Genomic DNA, 24,519 nt, shown 5'->3' with positions numbered 1-24,519 from the left:
AGCAGGGGCGAGAGAGAGAGTCAGGGGTGCACAGCAGGCCCACCACAGTCCCAAACTGCACGCTGGAGGGATCTAATCACATTGAGTGTTGGGGTTCTTAGGGATTGGCTTGTTTTTGGCCTTGTTTTGAAATGGGATTAGCTTGATTTTTGGCTTATTGTGAAAGTGGGGGTGCTTATTTACTGCGTAAAAGTTGGCAACTGCTTCAGAGAACTCCCAGGAGAAGTTGCATGCACTCAATATTTCTGAATCGGGCTGAAGGTGTATTCAGTAGGGCCCCAAAATCTTTTCTGTGAAAGTGTGGGCCTCTGGTTTAGGCATGGTGAGAATCAGCCATCTTATTCCTCTTCAGTAGTACACCAAACAGTCACTTTTTGAATAAATGCAAAGTGCATATTGTATTTCCAAGTTCTTAAACCCTGTTTCTCTCATCTCAACCTGTCTTGCTAAGTGACTGTGTTTGGTTCTAGCAGGACTTGTTTTCATCGAGTCAAATGGGGAAGTCAAAGAGCACATCTCTACCACCTAGCAAGTCAGCCACAAAAACCCCACTCTCCCTCTTTGACGACGAGGATGAAGAGGTAAGTGCCTCCCCATCACTGGTCGTACTTTCTCTGTAGCCCACTCCTGGGCTCTGTGAGTAAGGTAAAGCTGTTAAAAGGGTCACTGTTCACATGCCAGGTTTTAGTGCCATGTAAATATCCTCCTGTAACAGATTGAGCGTAATGGTTGCTTGAGAAGGGGTACAGACAACTGCAATCTTTGATTTATTACTTTGTACTCTTCTAGTCCTCTTCATCCCTGGAGCTAAAGCAGAGTCTGTATCCTCCACTTTGGAGATGGGGAAGCTGAGAGCTGAGGTGATTTGCTCAGGGTTACTTGGTCAGTGGTGGAGCTGGTGCCCTATTCTCCAAGATATGCTGCCTTTCTAGTGGGTAATAACTATGGACAGGTTCATGGTATTCTTAATTTAGTGTGTCTTGTGGTACTGCCCAAAAGCCCCCATCCTAGGCTTTGTACAAACACACAGGGAAGCATCTCCTCTGCTTTTCAAGAGCTTACAATCCATCTTTGGACACCCAGCCCCCAGAGTAAACTAGCCTGCCCCACAATCATACCCTGACTGTGATGAGGTGTCAGCAGATTGTGGCAGGCCTGTGACTTATGCAAATTCCAGAGCCGTCCTCTGAGAGCACCTTGCCTCCAGCTCCCAGCTCTTCCCATCTGGGACCGTTAACAGAAGCTCCCCATTGCTTAGCAAACCATTCTACTGGGCATTCCTGATTTTGGGTTTTTTGCAAAGTTTATAACCAGGAATCAAAGTTCAACTGGAAAAACTTTTAAGGGATTCTGTTTTGATCCCACTTCATAAGAGTCTTGCACATGGACAAGTACCGCGTTCACCAGGTGTCTTTTTACATGTACAGTAGGTCACACGACTGTTGCAGATCAGGATCCTGGTCTCTTTCCCAGATGCAACAGTGCTTTGTATTTGCTTTCCTGTTCTGTTGGAAAGAGTCCCTCCTCCATCCCTAGTCTGCAGAGATGACAGCTGTTTGTAGTGGTTTGCTAGGCTACAGCAGAGCTGCTTAGCAGTGGGTTGTGGCTGGGAAGACTTGAACTGCAGTAATGAGCTGTTCAACGTATGGTGGTATATCTGTCCCTGTGATGGAGAAATTTCCTTGGAGGCCAGGGTCAGGGAGGTGTTGGGGATCAGCTAGTAATGATCCGGGGGTAGTTTCTCTCTTTCTCAAAGAATAAATATGAATACATCTTTTGACTGTCAGAAAAACTTCCCATCTCATGAGACACTGTACTTTCATTTCAAAGAGCATCTCCTAAAGCTCTGCCATAGACAGCCAGTTACAATATCCTAATCGGGAAGATGTGCACATGCCTAAACTGAGTATCCATGTGGTCTTATTGATTTGTAATGTTTGCCATCTTACACCACCTTCTTGCTGTCTTCTTCACTGACCTTGTCTACCCGAGCAAACTTCATATAGCCATAATTCACCACCACCACCCAGATCCACCACTTTTAGCATGACAAAGCTAAGATGACATGGTATCTAACGTGCCTGAGGGCTAATCTACACTACCATGCTACATCAGTGCAGCTGTAGCACATTGCTGAAGACGCGCTATGCCCATGGGAGAGTGCTCTCCTGTCGGCATAATTACTCCACCTCAACGAGAGGCGGAAGCTATGTCGGTGGGAGAGCGTCTCCTCCTGACACAGCATGGTTTAGACACCGCTTTTAGTCGATGTAACTTATGTTGCTCAGGGGGGTGGCTTTTCCACATCCTTGGGTGACATTATTTACATGGACTTAAGTGGTAGTGTAGATAAGCCCTGAGTCCTGTTTGCAACTGTGATGATTTACAGCTACAAAGCCAGCTACTGTAGATGCGAGACAAGGGCTGTGTCCAACATGAGGACAGAAAATAAATGACAGTGCAAAATAAACAATGATGGAAAGCGTACGTGCAAGCTGCAGTCAGTAGAGAACCTCTTTCAAAGTGAGGGTGTGGTCTTTAAAATATCCTTTTCACATCCTAGGTTTAAAAGCCTGGTAGATGTAGTTCTTAATCACGTTACGAATTGGAAGTCCCCAGCTGAAACAGAAGTTACAGAATAAAGCCAAAGCCTGCAATGGGAAAATTGACTTTAGGGAGACGGGGTGGGAGTCCTGGCTAGCCGATCCCATTGCAGGACCGGGTTCTTATCCTAGCTTGTCAAGTTGTTGAAAGCGTTGATACTTACAGGCTTTTGGTCTGTAACTTCTCTACTAAACATCTGTGGATGCCTTGGCTGAGAACCGTTTGCTCTATGGTAGCTGAAGCTGTTGTCCTTTGAATAGGTTTTGGTGGAAGTATTTATATTTCCTTAACCAGTTGAATGTAGTTCAGCCAAGAAACAGATGTTGATAGGAACCTAAGTGCTGATGCTCACCAAGTACCAGGCAGAGTTACCTTTCTTGGCTTTAATATTTTTAGGATCTGTTTGGTACTGCACCTGCTAAGAAGCAACAGTCAAAACCACCCCAGGAGAAGGCAAAACAATCGGAGCTCCTCAAAAAAGCCTCTGGCTCGTTGTTCAGCAGTGATGAGGAGGTACTGTAGAGCGAGATGCATTTTAAAGGGGGGTATTGGGGTTACAGCTCTCCAAAAGGTGAAATGTTCAATAGAGCATTCGCTCCGATGCACTCGAGTGTGGACTGTTAAGCGCCTGGGCTGTGTCTACAGACAATGCTCCTTCCAGCTGTTGTAGTATATCTGTGGGGCTGGGGAGAGCTCTATGTTCTCTTTAGCTGCATGCCCCATGGGACTGGCTGGCAGAGGTACCATGGCAGGGAAAATTTGCTGGAAGTAGGCTATAAGTGTCTAACAGAAAATGGCACAGCAGCCTCCTGCCAAGAAGGGTGACTTAGAGCTGACCTACAAAAGAGGAAAAAAGAGCATGAGCTCCTTTACCCCAAAACTTTCAGGCCCTTTTTATACACATTAGTAGTAATCAGGGTTTATTTAGAAATATGGGGGAATTAGAAAACAAGATTTGACCTGTCTCTGTTGGAAGCGCTAGTTGGATGACTCGGGTACAGGGCTTGGGAGCTCTCCCAGCCCCTAATCAAAGAGTTGGAGGGTGTTGAATCCTTAATCAAGATTTGCAGCCAAGTCCTTGAGTTAACAAAGTGTCAGCATGACCCACTTGAAAGGAACTTTACTGTGTGATTTAAAACTCACATTCCTGCTTAATCATAAGAACGGTCATACTGGGTCAGACCAAAGGTCCATCTAGCCCAGTATCCTGTCTTCCAACAGTGACCAATGCCAGGTGCCCCAGAGGGAATGAACAGAACAGGTAATCATCAAGTCATCCATCCCCTGTCGCCCATTCCCAGCTTCTGGCAAACAGAGGCTAGGGACACCATCCCTGCCCATCCTGGCTAATAGCCATTGATGGACCTATTCTCCATGAACTTACAGTAACTCCTCGCTTAACATTGTAGTTATGTTCTTGAAAAATGCGACTTTAAGCGAAATTATGTTAAGTGAATCCAATTTCCCCATAAGAATTAATGTAAATAGGGGGGGTTAGGTTCCAGGGAATTTTTTTTCAACAGACAAAAAACAATATATTATATAGATATACACAGAGTATACATTTTAAACAATTTAATACTGTTCACAGCTATGATGATTGTAAAGCTTGGTTGAGGTGGTGAAGTTAGAGGGGGAAGAGGGAAGGATATTTCCCAGGGAATGCCTTGCTGCTAAATGATGAACTAGCACTCGGCTGAGCCCTCAAGGGATAACACATTGTTAATGTAGCCTCTCATCAAGGCAGCATGAACAGGAGGGAGGGGAGACAGCATAGCAGACAGGCACACATCCCTTGTGTGTGGGAGCAAGAGAGATGCACACTGCCCCTTCAAGTAAGCTGACCCACTCTTAAGTGCATTGTCTTTTTAAGTGGATCAGAAAGTTGAGACAGCAGCTGCTGCCCCAAGCTCTCTCTGTCTCTCTCCCTCCATGTTCCCTCCCTGCTCTATATGGAGAAGGGGTAAGCGGGGTGCAGGGGAGAGGGGGACACCCTGACATTAGCCCCCATCTCCCCACCCCTGCACAGCAAGCAGGAGTCTCTGGGAGCAGTTCCAAGGCAGAGGGCAGGAGCAGCAAAGGACAGTGGGGGAAGGGACAGTTGAACTGCCAATTGATAGCCTGCTGGGTGTCTGTAGCACAGGGAACTTAGGGAAGGGGGGAGCTGATGGGGCTGCTGGTCCACCCTGGTTCCAAGCCCCCACCAGCTAGCTGCAACGGGCTGCTCTTCCTGCAAGCAGTGGACAAAGCAGGCGGCTGCCAAACAACGTTAGAAGAGAGCACTGCACAACTTTAAACGAGCATGTTCCCTAATTGATCAGCAACGTAACAACGTTAACTGGGATGACTTTAAGTGAGGAGTTACTGTACCTAGTTCTTTTTTGAACCCTGTTGTATTTCACTGCTGCTTTAGTGACTGTCATAAAACTACTGGCTTTTCAGGTAACCTATAATGTTGTTGTTTTTTTTAAGGTAGATGAGACATGAATATCTAATATGAAAGTAAAGCAAGGCCAAATTTAAAAAAAGCCTTTGTCATTTTTTTAATACTGCATCCCTTTCCTACTTTATGAAGTGATCTTCCATCTGCAGACCACCTGTAACATAAAGGGATAAAGAGACGCACTGTAAGCATGAAAATAGAGGAAAATATTTCTGGGATCTGCAGTATTCCATATTGAGTCAAATTCTGACTTCTCCCTTAGATAAAATGTCGATATGTAGATAGCTTTGTTGCAGAAAGAGACAGGTATGCTATTGCTCTGTTAACCTAGCCTTTCAGAAAACTCTCTTCAGCCAACCCGTTTTAACAGCAAAGGTGTACATTTAACTATTCTCTTCCCATCTCAGCACATTCACCTCCAATTGAGGCATGAACATAAGTCTAGTTGGGCCATTTAAGAGTTAACACTGTATTTAGCATGGTCAATTATTTTGTTAACCCAAGAGGAAAAACTGCCTTAATATTACAGTTAGAAGTCAGGAAATGAGGCAGCATTGTTACTGATATTATCTCAGGACACTTCATAGTGTGTCAAGTATCAGGGGGGAGCCGTGTTAGTCTGTATCTACAAAAACAACAAGGAGTCTGGTGGCACCTTAAAGACTAACAGATTTATTTGGGCATAAGCTTTCGTGGGTAAAAACCTCACTGTATCCGAAGAAGTGAGGTTTTTACCCACGAAAGTTTATGCCCAAATAAATCTGTTAGTCTTTAAGGTGCCACCAGACTCCTTGTTGTGTTTGCATCGTGTGTGTTTCCGCACTCCTCTAACTGTCTAATCGTCAAAATGTTATGGGTCAAATGCTCAAAAAGAACAAGTTTCTCCCTTCTGTGGCAGCATAACAGGGGCAGATCTCCGAGATGCTAGTACTCATTTACACCTGCAACTCATTTAACATCTGCTAAATGGGAGCCAGGCCTATGTCCTGAAAGCTTGTGCAATGGGAGGTTAATAATATCATTTTCTGGCTTGTGTTGCACTGGTGTTGGTATTTAATGCCTAGATATAAGAACAGCCCATGTCTTCAAAGGAACAAGCGCTGATTCTAGTATGCCGACTAAGGTAGAAGAGGTGAGGAAATGGCTGAAATGACCTGCAGGAAATAGGCTTGTAAGAGAATAATTCCTATATTACTATTTTTAGGACCACTGGAACGTCAGCAAGCTGACTAAATCTATTTCCGAAGACAGCCGAAAGGGGGAACCTGCAAAACCTCGCAGTGCAGTCGATCCGGCTAATGTTGTGAAAAAGACCAGTCTCTTCGAGGAGGATGAAGAGGAGGAGGATTTATTTGCAATCACTAAAGACAGGTGAAAAAACTGAAACAGCAGAGCAGCACGTTTCTCTCCAAACTCTTGGAGCAGGCTTACCCATTTCAATAGTTTGTCAAGGGTTATTCTGGGATTCCCTTCCTGAAATAGCACAATGCCTCCATTTTCCCAGGAAGCTGAGATGCTGTCAGGTAATCTTAAAATCATTGTTTTCTGCTGTGCATTTCTGCTATTCCGCTGTTACACTGATGCACTGGCTGAATGTTGATTTCCAGGTGGAGATTAAGGTGTTGGTTTAGCCCCTGGTTTCCCATGACCCTGTAGTGCTGCCATAGCTGGAATCACCATAGGTACCTAAGCTGAAGAAACCTCTTTAAAGGGAGTGGGCTGCTGACAGGGCGTTCACATTACTCTTGACTCTGGTGCTCCCCATCCTCCTCTGGGACCAAAATAACTGAGATCGATTTGCCTGCAGGGCACACGACAAAGCTCACCTGTTCTCAGGTTAAAACAATGAGGAGTCCTTGTGGCACCTTAGAGACTAACAAATTTATTTGGGCATAAGCTTTTGTGGGCTAGAACCCACTGCATCGGATGCATGAAGGGAAAAATACAGGAGCAGGTATAAATGCATGAAAGGATGGGGATTGATTTACCAAGTGTGAGGTCAGTCTAACGAGATAAATCAATTAACAGCAGGATACCAAGGGAGGAAAAATCTCTTTTGAAGTGGTAAGAGAGTGGCCCATTACAGACAGTTCACAAGAAGGTGTGAGTAACAGTAGGGAGAAATGAGTATTGGGGAAATTAAGTTTAGATTTTGTAATGACCCAACCACTCCCAGTCTTTATTCAGGCCTAATCTGATGGTATCCAGTTTGCAAATTAATTCCAGTTCTGCAGCTTCATGTTGGAGTCTGTTTTTGAAGTTTTTTTGGTTGAAGAATTGCCACTTTTAGGTCTGTTATTGAGTGACCAGAGAGACTGAAGTGTTCTCCTACTGCTTTTTGAATGTTATGATTCCTGATGTCAGATTTGTGTCCATTTATTCTTTTGAGTAGAGACTGTCCAGTTTGGCCAATGTACATGGCAGAGGGGCATTGCTGGCACATGATGGCATATATCAGATTGGTAGATGTGCAAGTGAACGAGCCCCGGATGGTGTGGCTGTTGTGGTTAGGTCCTATGATGATGTCCCTTGAATAGATATGTGGACAGAGTTGGCACCGGGGTTTGTAGCAGGGTTTAGTTCCTGGGTTGTGTGGTGTGTAGTTGCTGGTGAGTATTTGCTTCAGGTTGGGCACCTGTTTCCCAAGGTCTGTGACAGTGAGGGATCGTCCTTCAGGATAGGTTGTAGATCCTTGATGATGAGCTGAAGAGGTTTTAGTTGGGGGCTGTAGGTCATGGCTAGTGGCGTTCTGTTACTTTCTTTGTTGGGCCTGTCTTGTAGTAGGTGACTTCTTGGTACCCTTCTGGCTCTGTCTGTTTCTTCACTTCACCAGGTGGGTATTGCAGTTTTAAGAATGCTTGATAGAGATTCTGTAGGTGTTTATCTCTGTCTGAGGGATCGGAGCAAATGTGGCATTTAGAGCTTGGCTGTAGACAATGGATTGTATGATGTGGTCTGGATGAAAGCTGGAGGCATCTAGGTATAGCAGTCAGTAGGTTTCTGGTACAGGATGGTGGTTATGTGACCATCGCTTATTAGCATTGTAGTGTCTAGGAAGTGGACCTCTTGTGTGGACTGGTCCAGGCTGAGGTTGATGGTAGGGTGGAAATCGTTGAAATCTCAGGTTGTTGTGGAGTGTTGGGTCTGGTAAGACAGGTGGGGAATTCATTTTTATTTGGCTCTCTGGGTTTGGTTAGATGAATGGAGGTCAATCTTTTTGCTGCTAATTTTTGCACAGATTTATTAATTTTGTGTAAATATCTTCATGAACAGAAGTGTAGCCTTGGATGTGCTGTTGCTTCATGGGGTCAGGGTGGTTATTTTGGGGAATATCTAGCTTGTTACCACTTTACTTATGAAAATGTTTGGATTTTGAAAACTTCAGATTTTAGGCTAAAAGTCTAATCATCTGAAAGGGTCTAAGAAAAGTGCATTGTTCGAGATGCACGGTGAGTATGTAATTCTCCTCCTGTTTAAAAAGTTGTAGTCATCCAATCAGGAAGCGGAATTGACATCAAGTGACTTAGGTGACTGACTTGCACACCAGGTGACTAATTTACACACCAGAAATAGCATAGTCAGTGACAGCTTGTGAACACCTTGATAGTCTATAAACTGTGCTGCTGATGCTTAGGAGTGACAAATGGATTTGCAGAATCCAGGATGGATTTGTGGACAGGACTAGGGTCATACTGAGTTATTAGACTAGCTGTAATGCCCAAGTGGAGAGAACCCCATGTTCTTGTGAGACAATTCGTAGATTCCAAGGCCAGAAGGGACGGTTGCAATCATCTAGTCTGACTTGCTGTGTAGCACTGGTCATGGAACTTTCCCAAAATAATTCCTAGAGCAGAGCTTTTTAGAAAAACATTCAGCCTTGATTTAAAAATTGTCAGTGATGGAGAATCCACCACAACCCTTGGTAAGTTGTGCCCATGCTTAATTATCCTCACTGTGTCAAAAATGTACCCCTTATTTCCAGTCAGAATTTGTCTAGCTTCAACTTCCAGCCATTGGATCGTGTTAGACCTTTCTCTGCTAGATTGAAGAGTCCATTATTAAAGATTTGATCCCCATATAGGTACTTAGACTGTAATCAAGTCACCCGTTAACCTTTTTTTTTTTTTTTTTTTGTTAAGCTGTAGTAACTCAAAGAACTCAAACACTGTAAAAAGTTGTCTAATCCTTGAGTCATTCTTGTGGCTCTTCTCTGAACCCTCTTCAATATTTCAAAGTGATCTATTCTTTCTGCAAATACAAAAGCAAAGTCTTAGTGATCGTGCTGAATTAAGGGTTTTGTTCAGCGTTTTTCAGGACCATATATGAAATTTATTCCTGGAGTTCACCCTCTATTGAGTAGCATCTTGGGCCTCTTTTCCCCACATAGTCCTGCCACATGCACACCAACTCAAGTGAGGGGAGGATGTCATGTTGGAGGCCACAAAATCCTACCTGTGTTCCACTCCAGTAGTGACGCTGCTTTGCTTGTTCTGTTAATCGCGTTTATTACAGTAGTGTCTAAGGGCCAACCAAGACTGGGGCCCTGTTGTGCTTGGCGCTGTACACTGAATAGTAGACAGCCTCTGCCCCTAAATGCTTACAGGTTAATAGGCAAGATGGATTCAGGGAGTGAGAAAGGGTGTATGTGTCACCTTCATGTAAAGAGGTGAGAGATGAGACTCCAGTGCTAGTGAGGTAAGCAATGGAAGCAACCTACTCTGGCACTCACATATCCTGGTATGGACTGAGGCTGAAGGCACGGTCTCCTGCCAGACTGGAGCAGCAGTCTTGGGCCTCTGTAGCTTAGAGAAAACCTGGCCCTGATCAGACTTTGTGTTCTTCTATACCATGTCCCTAAAGAGGACAGTCTAAACGATACCATTTGACCAGTTAAACATGTCTGCTGTGCATGGATTTCTCTCTACAGTCAGAGGAAGCACCAGAAGGCTTCTCTTCTGTTTGAAGAAGATGCTGTTAACGGAGGACCGCTCTTCAGCTCCCAGCCGACACGTGTTCCTTCAGCAGCTAAAACCACAGTGGTACCTCCTTTTCCTGTTTAACCCCAAAGCAGATGATTTACTGAATGGCACTGTTGTAGCAAGGCAGGCTTCTCCATAACATAACATTAAGTAGCGCCTTTAGGTTAGATGACTTCTAGCAAATTTATAATAGGATTAAGGTGATTGGAATTTTGGGCTTAAAACTACTTGGCTTCATTAGGTTAAAATTATACTCTGAAATGGAGTCTGAATGCTGCCTTGTCTGGGCCTGCTCAGACTGTGCTGTGAGTATTACTGAAGGGTTTTGAGTATGGTCCTAGGGATGAAATCCTGGTCCTATTGAAATCAATGGCAAAGTTTCCATTGACTTCAATAGGTGCAGGATTTTTCCGTGTCAGACCCACCAAACTCTGATTCTACACTTGTGGCTATAATTCTCCCCAGCCCCTCCAATCCCCAATAGGGGTTTCTGATATCACCCAGGTTCCTATCATCCCAGCCTGGTGTGCTGATTGTAGTAATAAACACTCTGCCACCCAGTGCCTTCATATCTGATGTGCCAACCCCAAAACACTGCGCCGAATAGCCACCATAGAATCTACTGTTGCCTGCCACATAATAGCCCCTAAACCTCTCCTTTTCACAAGCCCACTTGCCATGTGTGGACCACAGGCTTCTCCCATCTGTTGAGCCACTGGGAACATGGGAAGTCCTGTTTACCTATCTGCTGTTCCATGTGGGCCAGAGACCCCACTCCTTCATAGATACAGACCTCTTATATGTATCCATCTGTGTGCTTATGTGCCAGATCTCCGTGTGTGAGTAGTAACATCCTTTCATTTCCCAGGAAAAACCAAAAACGCCTCAGGCACCACCTTCGTTATTTGATGAAGAGACGGAAAAGGAGGATCTGCTGGACACATCAAAGACTAAACTGGTAGAAGATAAGTCAGGACGTTTAGTGGAGCATAGAGCAGTTCCTGTGACTGGAGGAACAGAGGTTGCAGGGCAGCAGAAAAAGGAAAAGGTAAGGGATACTCTTTTAGTTAGAGATTTGGCAAATGTTCCTTTAATCTCTTTAACAGTGCATTTCGTAGAATTATTTGACCAGTTGGTTGAAACAATCGTAAAGAATAAAATTGTCAGACACATAGAAGAACATAAATTGTTGGGCAAAAGTCAACATGGTTTCTGTAAAGGGAAATCATGTCTTACTAATCTATTAGAGTTCTTTGAAGCGGTCCACAAACATGTGGACAAGGGGATCCAGTGGATATAGCGTACTTAGATTTCCAGAAAGCCTTTGACAAGGTCCCTCACCAAAGACCCTTACATAAATTAAGCTGTCGTGGGATAAGAGGGGGAAGATCCTTTCATGGGTTGAGAACTGGTTAAAAGATAGGGAACAAAGGGTAGGAATAAATGGTAAATTTTCAGAATGGAGAGGGGTAACTAGTAGTGTTCCCCAAAGGTCAGTCCTAGGACCAATCCTATTCAACTTATTCATAAATGATCTGGAAAAAGGGGTAAACAGTGAGGTGGCAAAGTTTGCAGATGATACTAAACTGCTCAAGATAGTTAAGATCAAAGCAGACTGTGAAGAACTTCAAAAAGATCTCACAAAACTAAGTGATTGGGCAACAAAATGGCAAATGCAATTTAATGTGGATAAATGTAAAGTAATGCACATTGGGAAAAATAACCGCAACTATACATACAATATGATGGGGGCTAATTTAGCTACAACTAATCAGGAAACACACACAGACACTTTGCAATAAACCCAGGAACTGTTGTGATGCTATTGAAACATTCTATTTACATGCATCACACTAGTGTGCCCATGGGACTATAGACCTGCTAAAACCATGAGTTTCTGCTTTTGGCAGCAATATTTGCTAACTGAGATTGTCTCAAGTGTAATGTTGGAAAGGTTCAGCCAAATGTAGGCCACCTCCCAGCTACTAAATTGCTCAATGAATGTTGTGGGAATTATTGGGAAATGACTTTCTAGGTACTTAGTTTGTTAGCAACATTATGTGCTCGTAGAAAACTACTCTGAGCATATCTAACAATCATATAGTGCTTTCCGCTTCAGAGGATCCCAAATGGTTTAACGAACTAGCAGCACAACTATTGACAAGCAGCCATCTCTGGAGGGGAGCAGAAGCAGCCAGCCAAAAAAACCACAAACAAACCCTGATGCACAACATGCTGAACAACAGGACTAGGGTGCAGGGTACTGACGCAAACCTGTGCTCTTCTGCAGGAGGGCCACCAGATCTGTGAGGCCCTCAAGTAATGCATATGGCACTCCTTTTTATCTGCCTGAGAAGGATGGGTGCATTTAGCTGTTTGCCATGTTACTGGATCCCAGAATTCTGGACACATCGAACATCCAAACCAAGATAATCCAACAAACCAGCACCAAATTCCAGTCCCTGTTTTTTGTTTTTACAGTTGGAGCCTTTCGTGGCATCGTCTTTGGGGCCGATCAGTAATTTGGATCTGTTCACAGCCTCTCCACCACCGCTGGAGAGGGAAGCCAAAACCAGGGCTAAGAATGTGCTGAGCTTGTTTGAAGAGGAGGAAGTGGAGAAAATGGAAGATCAAGACATCAGTAAGATTGAGCAGAAAGAAATAAGAAAGGTGAGCAAAGAGCAAACTGGCTCCCTGGCTTGCCTGCAGACCTAGCCTCCCTCTAACCTCCTCTCCTTGCAATGTTCCTGCTCCTTTGTCTCACCTGCTGTCTAGAACAGCCGTTCTGTGTTTCTGCTTCATCAGCTCTTCCTGATCCTGTCTGAAACCAGCTTTACTTGGCTGCCTGTTCCTCTGGATCTCTTCTCTTATCAAGTTCGCTGTAACTAGCTCTAACTCTGCAGTGTGTGTTTGTGTGTGTGTTTGTGTTTGATATTACCTGAAATTTAAAAACTTACTTTAAACAAAGCTGCCTGGGGTTGGCCTGGCACATAGGACCAGAGCTCAGATCCTGAGCTAGCTCTGAGATTGCTGTGGCGGGAGGGTCTGGGAATGCAGAGGTGCTTCTGATACTTCCCTTCACCACTCCCTCCCCTCCTCACATCTGAGCAGGTGGATCTAACAGGAGCCATTTCCCATTATGAAAGGGGAGCCTAGCTCCAAGCCACCTGTATATAAGTGGTATGTGAACCCTGAGAGCCCGTTATGCTCCCCAGGGCAAAGTACTGTAACTCACACCTCTGTGCTAGTGAGCCTGACCTGGTATCTCCACCACTACCCTCTGACGGGTGTTGCACCAAGGCACAGGAGAGCACAGAGTTCCTTTCTGCCAAGGTGAGGCTGGCCTGCTGACACCGGCCTGCTGACACCCTGAATCAGCCCATCTCACCACTGCCCCTTTTCAAGCAGGTGCTGCAGCATTCCTCACGTTACATCGCCAGGGTCTGCAAGGCTGGACCCAGTGCACTGTGTGTGTGCATGATGATTTTTAATACAGAACTACAATTAGGAGAACTTGTGAACAACTTCATTCATTTAAATGCAGCGGGCCCCTACATGCTAATAAGTCTGAGTCCTGTCGGATGGGATGGGCAGCAATTTCTGGAGCTGATGGCTCCTAATGGAAAAAACTCTGCCTCCAGCCCCCACCTGTTTGAAACCAGGTGGCTGATGGCCTGAGCATCTCTGCTGATTCCGGCTATGGAGCATCCCAAGTACACCGGATATATTGTGAGGTACTTGATGTGCTCTCCAGCAGACCGGGGCACATAATAGATCTTTTTCAGTTCACTGGCAGTTTTGAAAAGTTGGATGGAAATTTGTTTTTGTTTCAACCCTAAAAATGTTGTTTAGGCTTTCAGGCAGTTTGAGAAAAGCAAGCAAAGGATTCAAGAAACAAGGTGTGGTGGTGGGTCTTGGTTATGAGCTATAGCCCAGTGGTTAAGGTAGTGAGCTAGCATGTGGGAGGCCCATGTACAATTCTCCTCTGTCTGATGTGGAGAAGGGATTTTGAGTTTGGGTCTCTCCCCTGGCAGGAGACTGCTGTAAACTATGGGATATTCTGATGTGGGGATCCCACATCTCTCCTGTAGAAAAGCTTTTATAAATAAATAAACTCAACTGTAAATAAGCCCCTTCGTTTTCAGTTTAAACTGATTTTTACTGAAAAATCCCTGGTTTTACAAAAAGTATTTGTTTTTTTTCCCAATGTTCACCCTACTTCTGTATCATTCAAATATGTAAAAAATAACTTGTTTTATTAGGAAAATACAGTACATTGCATGAGAGAGATGTATTACGATAATCCATTAGTCTGTGCGTGTGTGTGTGTATATGCGAAGCTGCCTGTTGAAGTAAGGCTATGTATTAATCTAGAAGATACACACAAGAAACGAACAGGCATGCAAGCTCTGAAGTGCACGCGCATCTGAATGTACTGATGAATCTCGCGTACACATTTCAAGCTGTTAGCAGATGATGGTTTAAAGATCTGACCCACTAAAATGGGAAGAAAATGAAAATCATATACATTTTAGAACACACAGTATTCAAAAGTTTAAAAAAAAACAAAAACAGGAGAAAAGAATGAAGGAAGGCTGAAAGAATTGGGTTTGTTTAGTTTGGAAAAGAGAAGACTGAGAGGGGACATGATAGCAGTTTTCAGGTATCTAAAAGGGTGTCATAAGGAGGAGGGAGAAAACTTGTTCACCTTAGCCTCTAAGGATAGAACCAGAAGCAATGGGTTTAAACTGCAGCAAGGGAGGTCTAGGTTGGACATTAGGAAAAAGTTCCTAACTGTTAGGGTGGTTAAACACTGGAATAAATTGCCTAGGGAGGTTGTGGAATCTCCATCTCTGGAGCTATTTAAGAGTAGGTTAGATAAATGTCTATCAGGGATGGTCTAGACAGTATTTGGTCCTGCCATGCGGGCAGGGGACTGGACTCGATGACCTCTCGAGGTCCCTTCCAGTCCTAGAATCTATGAATCTATAAATCTTTTTATTTCATTGTGTGCTGCAGGGGGCTTAGTGTTTAGTTAATTTGATTTGATTAGTTAAAGCTGTACAACTGTGCCTGTGTGTATAAAGACTAGCCTGGCTTGCATTGCAAACCCACTTCATTAGTGTATAAGTGTGATACTGGGAACAAACTGTTAGTGGGTTTTGTAACTGTGTGTGTGTGTGGGGCGGGGGGTTTCTCCCCTTCCCTCAGCCTGCTGAGAAGAGCTCTCATTCCAAAAGCACTGGAGTGTTTCAGGATGAGGAACTTCTCTTCAGTCACAAGCTGCAGAAAGACAATGATCCTGATGTTGATCTCTTTGCCAGCCCCAAGAAATCAGAGGTGAGTTCAAAGTCCTGTTCTGAATCTGCTATTTAAAAATGGATTCTTTGAAATGTACAGATTGTAACATTGCTCTGATGTCCCTTACTCGAGTGTTCTGGATAAGGTCGCTGACCACCAGAGAGGACAAAGTAAATGTGGATGCAGTAATCCACAGTTAGAAATGTGGCTTTGACCTAGGTGGCATTTTGTCTTTATTTCAGTCTGCAAAACTTCGTGTGAAGCTGTCATCTGCAGGGGGGCTCTTTGGAGATGATGATGAGGATGATCTCTTCAGTATTGCTAAAGCAAAGCCTCCGGTACTTGCCTTTTTATTGTAAATGACTTCTTTAAAAGATGTAGAAAAAAGGTGGGTGGGTGGGTAACATAGATTTCCAAGTGAAATCAGTTGTGCATAGAGTAGAAACTTGTTAAAGTGACTCTCTTCAGTTAGTGGAACCTTGCTCAACAGACCTGTATTCAGGTTTACATCAGCTGATTTTAGTGACAAATGTATGTTTTTATTGCTTGGGGTTTTGTGTGTGTGTGTGTGTGTGTTTTGGTTTTTACTTCTGAGTCACCAAAGCTACAGGAGAATGAGTTAGATTCTGTTTCTCCTTGTGCATCATCAATTAAACTGGCTGTTTCAACTGGTCAGAGTTGTGCAAAATCACTGAGGCAGTAGGGTTGCCCTTGCATCTCTGAGGTCCTGACTTGTTCTGTAGAACCTTTACAAAGGTGGTGCTGTGTGAGATGGCAAGAACTCCAACCCTGCTCCCTGATTCCCAGGCAAGTTTGCACAGGTCACTGTTCACAAGGTGGTTTAATAAGCTGAGCCCACTTGATATGGAAAGTAGAGTTAATAAACATGGACGCCCACAATGCTGCCACTTAGTCACTTTTCATCCTAGAACTGCACTTGCCATAAAACAGCCTATGAACTATTTTCAATTTCTGTGCTACGGTTATTTTTTTTTTTCCCTAAAGCAACTGACTTTTTTTGGGGAAACTAATACAAATCAAAATCTGGAACTGACTAGACTTCTTTGACTGGTTTAGAAATTCAGCAGAACAAGGAGTCTAACAATCCCTCCCTTCCCATCTTCCTCACAATTAATTATGGTGTATTTAAAAATACTAACACTATTTTTCTACAGCATTATGTCTGTGTGTGTGTGTGTGTGTGTGTGTGTGTGTGTACACAGAGAATCTGTAGTTATATAAAACATGCATAAGGAGATGTTACGGTTGAGCTAACAATCTTAACGTTAAGTTGATTTGGGGGGGGGGGGAGAGGAAGGGAATGAGCTATATGAGCTCTTCCAGCCCTACAGTTCTCTGATCACCCTTCGCACTCTCTGACTTCTGTATATTCGACTGGCAAATTAGTTGTGTGTTAACGGGTGAGTTCCCATTTCCCCCCCCCTTGCTCTGAAGAATTCACACTATATAGAGCTCTTATTTACCTGGTTGGTTTATCGACAACTCCATGAACAACCATCAGTCATAAACCTTCCTCCGCAAGCATGACTGTGCCTCGGCTTTTCCCTGTAGGACTTCTCCGTCCCAGACCTTAGTTCCCTCTGTTCAGAGATCCAATCCTTGTTACCTGCTTGGACCTTAGAGATTCACATGCTAGTATAACTTGCCAGTAGTTACCTGTGTGCATGACTCAGAAGACCCCTCCTCACCCACAAATAATGTCCTTGGAAACCTTTTGCAGATTGGCTTAATGTAAGACTTTAGGTTAGTTTTAATGACAAACTCCAGGCACGTCATTTAGGGACCAATCAGGGATGGTATGTGTCATCAGACGCTCCCGGTGTGGTGCTCTGCTCTATTCAATGTTGATATCAATCGGCTGCGTGCATGTGTTCCTTCTGTGTGCTGCCCCGGCTCTGCGCAGATCGCTGACACAGCAGACCCCGAGAGAACCCCCAGTGACCGCAGATTCTAGTAAGGTACGAAGGCACCCGGACAAGGTTTATTGTCGAAGGGAAACAGTCTCTAGCTCCCCTGCATTAGATATCCAAGGTGCTGCTAACTAGTACATATGCCTCCCTGGCAATGGACTGGCTCAGTCAGTGGCGGGACTTTCCACTGCCCCCTAGGCCAGATAAAGACACCGCCCCAGGGATGCATTCTTATACACAGGTACAAATAAGTTACACATCACTCCTGACGTAGTGAGGTGCACCCCTCTACGTAGCAAGGTGCCGCCTCTCACCTTGTACATGTTGGTTCAAACAAAACAACTCTATCCATCATATTACCCTTTTGGCCCTGTCATTGGGATGGGTCAGCCTGTTCCTTTGTTATCTGTGTGGAATGTACAAGTATGCAAATGTTCTGATATCTGGTGTCCAGTACCTTTTAGGTATGTCTCCTTTTGCAGCATCAGCCCTTTCCTTGCCAGCTTCTGTGAGCAGGGCCTGCCTCTGGCTCACAGCTTAACTTTGCTTTATGTTAGCAAAGTCTTGACCATTACTTTAGTTCAGGCCTTAAGCCTCATACTGGGCCTCTGATATAAGGGTTTATGTATCTGGGCCTCATCTTACTACAATATGGTCTACAGCATGAGCAACAGCAGACAAGCAGGGTTCTGGATGGTCACTGTTTAAACTCTTAGCGGTTCCGAAGGCATTTGCTAACTTTACGAATTCTTAGGCTTTAAAATATACTGAACTTTAATCTTACTTTACGTCTCAGTCCATGAAACAAGCAAAGCTGTAAAATCAGTAAGAACATTCCCAACTTTCAAGTGATAAAACATTGTCAAACTAATTTGGAAAAGGGTGCACTGTACTAATAATCACACCTATGGTCGTGTTTACCAAAATTATGAGCATTTGGCACGTAATGAACTCTTTTTGCAACAAAGCAAAGAGCCAGTCCTCAGCGAGGGTGGGCGTATTTAAAGCCCGAAACCTCAGCCCTTCCTCCTGCTGCCTTATGTGAGGGATTTATGTTATGTTAGGAGTTAGCTTTTTGTCAAGCTAGAAAAGCTTGATTGGAATTCAGAAGGTGCAGGAAGGGATAGACAGTGTGCAGAAAACTATAGTCTTTTACCTGCCCATAAAAGAAAATTATGATGTAAAATATTTTTGCAGACTCATTTTAAAAAAAATCTTCTAATTTCAGAAAGTAGCAGAAAAGAAAACAATAGTGAAAAAGGACAGTTCTGGCCCTTCTGTGGAGAGCAATAAGGGTCCAGAGAATATACTAAGTGCCAAACAAGATGCGGTACCTAAACCAGAAACCACTGAGGTAAGCATCTAAGTTCAATGTTTTAAATAAAGCAAGCAGAAGAGGTTTTGTTGGTTTTATTGTGAAAACTGATCATGGAGACTGACTCTTTGCCTCATCCGTGGCATAGCAGCATGACCTGCTGTAACTCATAAGATTACATTTAATATTGTACTCGGAAAAACTAGAACAGCAGTTCCCTTTCCTAAAAGGTTGAGGCATTCTCTGTCACTGGGTTTAAAATGCTGTTGAATCAGAACAGTAGTGTATTACACCCACTTAGCTCTGGGCTGTATGAATACACCAAGTGCAGGGCAATGGAGAATTGGGCCCATTGACTTAACGATTTAGTGAAAAATTAAGTTTTATTGACCCTTTCCCTCCCGCTTGCATCTTCTTAAAAAATATAAAATAAATCTCAATTTCTCTCATGGACTTGAACTTTAAAGTGTAGTTAGCGTCAGAAGAGACTTTCTTGCCTAATGACACCTGCATCCTTCCCCCTCCCCCACACCTCCTCCTGTGTTCAGCACCCTGTCTTGAATTTTATTTTCCGCTAATAAGACTCTAACTCCTGTTGGCCCTGAAGAGCCAACGCAGTTCTGGGAGAGGCGCTGGCTTGTGTTGTGGCTTGTGTCTCAACAGAATTATCAATTAGATTCCAGCCGTAGCATCTTATAACTAGAGGAAGGAGCCTCGGGTTAGTTTGCAGGGCTGGCAGTTAGCCCATCTTTTTACTTGTAACTTGAGCACCCCTGATGTGGAGATGCTGAGGCCTGGTCTAGACTACAGGGTTAGGCCAATGCAATGCACCTTATGTCAACCTAATCATGTCAGTGTCTAGATTACAATGCTGCTTCTGCCGAAGTAAGTCCCCTACTATGCCGATATCATAACTTCACCTCCCATGAGAGGTGTACCGCTTTTGTTGGTGTAGTGAGGGTGATGCAGTGTCCGTGTGGACACTGGGTTACTTACATCGCCTGTTGGCTGTCAGCCCTGAGTGAGGCTGACAGCTGGAGCCCCATCCCAGCTGCCCCGGTGCTGACTGCCCGAGCTGTCAGCCGGGCACTGGGCTCACAGCGGGGTCCCCCTCGACCCCAGCACTGACAGCCCAACCTGTCAGCACTGGGGCAGCTGGGCTGCAGCTGTCAGTGCCCCACTTCAATCGCTGGAAGCGCTCCTAGTAAGAATGCTCACTCCCGACAGAAGGCATAAGTGTGGATGTGAATCACCGCTTTAATTACTGTGGCGATTGTATGTTCACATAAATCGATTTAATTTTGTAGTGTAGATAAGCCCTGAGAAACGCACATTTTTCTGGCCTTGTAAACTGGCCCAGTCCCACTCTCTGGACAGACGCCAGCCTGAGGAGACCGAACTGCTGGATCCTAGATGCTTCTAAGCCCTGCTGGACCGGTTGCGGTTTTCTAGCACTGGATCTCTTGGGAGCACTCCAGGGGCACATCCCATGTCTGACACCCTTCTTGGGCAGCAGCACCTCACAGTCTGGCTCCCTTTAGACCCCAAAACCAGTGCCCTGGCCCTCCTGAACCACCAGTTACTTAGACATGTTCCCTTCTCCCTTCCCAAGGGTTACCCCTTCAGGGACCAGGTGGCAGTAAAACAAGGCTCATGGGCTTAACAAAGGGATTTCTTTGTTCTTACAAAAGCAAACAAATGTTAGGGATCTATAGAAAGCAACACTCCTGAGGGGAATTGCCTTCAGTCTGATGTCACCCCTCTTGTGAGTTTCGTCCGAGTTCTTGGGCCAGACAGCTCTTCTCGGTGGTCTTGCTTCTGATGCTGTCTGGCCTCCCTTACATAGAGAGAGCACCCCTTTATTAAAATCTGTCCCCTGTTTCTCAATGTGCTGCAAGCTGGGTGTAGGTCCAGGCCCTAGTCCCTCCCTCAGCTTTCTTTGGAGAGTGTTGTTGAGTCATTGTCCCTACTGGAGAAAACCCATTGTTCTAGTGAGCAAGAGCCATTCTGTGTGGATGGCCCTTAATTGCTCTGTCACAGCTTCTCCAACACAGTCTGTCCAAGGAGCACCAAGGCCCACTGCCCCGCATTCGCAATGGAGGTTACAGTCACGAACGGCGTGTATGATTGGAATTCACAATTTGACATGGACAGACCTATCCCCAGGCTGTATGCAGTGTTGTTCTAGCCGTGTTGGTCCAAAGATATCCTCAAACTGTCAACTCACTTTTTAGAGTTGAAGTAAGTGGAACAAGGAACAAGAAAATGGCTTGAACTGAAGTGTTTTGTATGTCCCTTTAGCTGTAGAGTTTCCTTGTGCCTCCTGGTGACACAGCTTGCTGGTGATGCCAAAATTGGGTACACTGATATATTGTGACTTTACTTGTTTAAAGCCCTAACTGCCTGCAAGGGGGATGGCGTAGGAAACGGCGGATGGATTTGAGCATGAGCTAGTGTAAAGTGGGATCTAAAAATTATAAAGCAGCCTTCGCATTGCTGGGCAAAACTGGAGTGTTGTGAGGATGAAGAGGGACTTGAGGCTTTGACAGCAGCAATGTGATGATGGAAATGCAGTGAAGAAAGCCGGTGGGGTCTTTCAGGCACCTCGAATTGTGCTAGGTTCCTTGTAATCAAACACATAGCCCCTGCCCTAGAGAGCAATCCACTTGACTTGACAGTACACGAGTGGGTCATCAACAGATGTGGGGAGGAAGGAAAGGGTAGTGACAAAAAGTTGGTGCAGTTATGTGTAGGTAATGTACATATCCTGATGGCTTGGCTCCTTTTAATTGGGTACCCATCCTTCCCTTCACTGCTTGGCAGCAGTGAGTTTTGGGGAGGGAATTGAACGAGGAGAGAGAAGCCTAGACTGTCAGACTTGAGTAGTCCATACATACTGGGCAGCAGGGAAAGAGATGTCCCTTTGGCTCAAAAAGATGATGAAGGCAGTAACGTGGTTGGCAGCATTGGCGTGACAAGATGCCGTGTGGGAGGAAGTGAAAGGAGATCAGATCAGGTATGTAGGCAGGAGCTATATGCTGTTGGGCCTCGGGGACCAGGATAAAACATGGCAATAGCTGCTTGCCTACAGGGGCCGTAGGGAGATGAAGTTAGGGGTTAACTGTGTGGGCTTTGGGAATGAAAAGCGCTATGGTGAGAACCAAGTGTTCGTTGCAAGGTCACCTCTCCAGCTCTTGCTGAGTAGTTGGAGGGACCAGAACTAGCTTCTTCCCTTTAGATATGTTAAAATGCAGGCTCCAATCAGTGTGAAGATTTAGATCTCATTTATCCAGCTGATTTTTAATCCAGTGTAATTTTGTGCAGAAATCCACAGGTCCTGCTCTCATTAAAACCAAAGAGCCCTCGTCTCGGATTGGAAAACTACAAGTAATTATTTTATTGGCATTTTGACTCTCTCTGTCTCTCTCAAAGAAAAAAAAATCTTCCCTACATCACTAATGGCGCTTTATTTTTTAAAAATTCCTTTTTTACTTCATCTTCTCAGGCTTCTTTTCCAGATGCAGTTGATTTTCAGTTGTTGCTTTCTATATACTGCATGTTTAATGCTTTTTTCTTGTGTTCAGTATGGAGGCTGATTCTGGGCAGCGGTATCTGTAATTCTTCATCTGAATTGAGGGAGACTGTTCCCTAACGTACTGTAACTTTCTTCAGCACTGCTTTTCTCAAGCATGTACAGAAACTTGTTGGACAGTCAGCCATGGATTGCTTGTAATTCGGTATTACAGTAGCCTCTCCTCAGAGCCCCATTGCATTAAGCTCTGTAAAAACTGAGTGAGCCAGGTAAAGGATAAATGAAGGGCGGGGAAAGGGTGGCACAGAAAGATGAAGTGACTTGGACAAGGTCAGTGGCGGAGCTAGAGTAGAACCCAGAACTCCTGAGTCTTAGCCCAGTGCCCTACCCACTAGACCATGCTGTCTCTTCGGTGCTTATCTGTCTCTACGGAAACACTAATGCAATTTTGTTCATGGTTTTTTAGGCTAATTTAGCTATTAACCCAGCAGCCTTACTACCCAGTGCAGTTCCTAAGATCTCCAGTGTGAAGCCTGCATTGCCAAATTTGGAGACTCCCTTGCATGAGCCGGATGGTGTAAGAAGTGCTGAAATCTTTTCTGCTGCAGGAAACAGTGAGGAGGCTGGTGTGAGCTTTGATCATCCCATCCAAGTGGATACCTTGCGCAGTGCTAATAAGGTAATCTCTGTGCCTAGGTACTAAGATGCTTACAGAGCGAATGAGTCAAATTGATATCAAAGTTCAGTAGAGAACTGTGTGTTTGAGCAGTGGTTATGTGAGCTTAAAAGTTAGTGGGTTTTATGGCCCGTGTCTTAAGTACTCTGCTGCATGTAGGGGTGGTTTGCTCAGTCGAGGTCTACAGAAGTAGAGGATTTTCCTCCTGTAATTATACAACACTGTTTAGGCCACAGAAGGATAGCAGCTGTACTTCAGCATAACGCTCTGCCAAATCTAGTTGGGAGACAACTCCATTCTAATCCTTATAGAGGCATTCCTCCATGAAACACCTTAAGGGCTACGGAAAAAGCCAGTGATGCTGCTTTCAGTGCTGTCCCTGTTCTGTGGATAAAGAACATCGTTTTCCAGGGCATTCACTCTTGATTCCTGCCTGAGCAATAAATCCACTCTGGGGTTGGAGGGGGAAGTTGCTGCTCTGAAGTGACTGCTCTTTCCCTCCTGAGTAGTTGGTTTTCCATTCATGCCGTTATTTTATTGACTGTAAATGCCATATTAAGGGTTTAATGGATCTTTAAATGGAATTGAACCGAGCAACTAGAATTTCAATGTGGGGGTTTATGGATCCATAAATCTCTTGTTTTCAACAGAAGTGACTTGTACAAGATAATTGAGGGTCTTAACATTGATTTTTCTATCATAACTAGACTGATCATTACTAGACAAGAAGCAGGAGGAAGCCACAAGAACTTAGAAGGATGCAGCAGATGTTGCTATAATAATAATAATAATGGATTATATGACCCCTTAGTACTGGCGGGGTTGTAGAGCTTACACATTAGCACTAATCCATTGCCTTGCAGGAATCCTTATTTCCAGTGTCACATGCACTGTGCTGTGAAAACCCTTCTCTAATGCTATAAGCAGCATGATCTGTAAAGGGGGAAGGTTTGTAGCACCTGAGTCTAGCCACAGAGGATGGGCTGCACAACCTCAGACTTCTCTTTAGGATGGGGAACCTCCACACTCATTTCTTCCCACACCGATCTGAGATAGATGTACGAGAGAGCACACTGTGAAATGTTCTTCATTGATCCCTTTGTGCTATTTTACCTAGTATTGTTGCTTCTTGGAGCCTTTAATTCTAAGTTAATCTTTAAACTCCCTGAGATACAAAACAATCCTAAAGTAATACACCCCCGTTCTTTGCCTCCAAAGGCTGAATCAAACCAACTGTCCCAGCATTCTCCCTCCCCTTTCAAACTACCCCCCTCCACAGGGATCCGTCTTAAAGTCAACAAGGAGTCTGGTGGCACCTTAAAGACTAACAGATTGATTTGGGCATAAGCTTCCGTGGGTAAAAAACATCACTTCTTCAGATGCATGGAGTGAAAGTTACAGATTCCGGCATTATATAATGACACATGAAGAGAAGGAAGTACCTCACAAGTGGAGAACCAGTGTTGACAGGGCCAATTCAATCAGGGTGGATGTAGTCCACTCCCAATAATAGATGAGGACGTGTCAATTCCAGGAGAAGCAAAGCTGCTTCTGTAATGAGCCAGCCACTCCCAGTCCCTATTCAAGCCCAAATTAATGGTGTTAAATTTGAAAATGAATTTTAGTTCTGCTGTTTCTCTTAAAGTGCGTCTCCCATCCACATGGGATCGCTACTCTCCAAACACACCCTTGTTAATACACAGACCCATGTCCCATGATAGACATATAACTACTGTGT

At 44.5% G+C, this 24,519-nt stretch overlaps 1 protein-coding gene across 5 annotated transcripts in view; it reads left to right on the top strand.

Annotated features, from left to right (window-relative positions):
- The window catches only part of WASHC2C (WASH complex subunit 2C), a 66,710-nt gene that overhangs the window by 27,663 nt on the left and 14,528 nt on the right, over positions 1 to 24,519 (top strand). For 2 of the 5 annotated variants that reach the window (XM_054034168.1, XM_054034166.1), the window contains exons 17-27: positions 474 to 581; positions 3,001 to 3,117; positions 6,252 to 6,418; positions 9,975 to 10,086; positions 10,895 to 11,074; positions 12,508 to 12,696; positions 15,238 to 15,366; positions 15,570 to 15,665; positions 18,487 to 18,612; positions 21,898 to 21,960; positions 22,572 to 22,784. In XM_054034168.1, coding sequence (XP_053890143.1) covers positions 474 to 581; positions 3,001 to 3,117; positions 6,252 to 6,418; positions 9,975 to 10,086; positions 10,895 to 11,074; positions 12,508 to 12,696; positions 15,238 to 15,366; positions 15,570 to 15,665; positions 18,487 to 18,612; positions 21,898 to 21,960; positions 22,572 to 22,784 — 1,500 coding nt within the window. Of the gene's footprint in view, positions 1 to 470; positions 582 to 3,000; positions 3,118 to 6,251; positions 6,419 to 9,974; positions 10,087 to 10,894; positions 11,075 to 12,507; positions 12,697 to 15,237; positions 15,367 to 15,569; positions 15,666 to 18,486; positions 18,613 to 21,897; positions 21,961 to 22,571; positions 22,785 to 24,519 lie in introns of all 5 variants that reach the window. The other 3 variants (XM_054034167.1, XM_054034165.1, XM_054034169.1) reach the window with 2 other exon arrangements.

Source organism: Malaclemys terrapin, chromosome 7 (genome assembly GCF_027887155.1).
Source record: "Malaclemys terrapin pileata isolate rMalTer1 chromosome 7, rMalTer1.hap1, whole genome shotgun sequence".
Lineage (NCBI taxonomy): Eukaryota > Metazoa > Chordata > Testudines > Emydidae > Malaclemys > Malaclemys terrapin.
The sequence above is the reverse complement of the archived record's forward strand: the minus strand, read 5'-3'. Positions and strand labels throughout refer to the sequence as shown.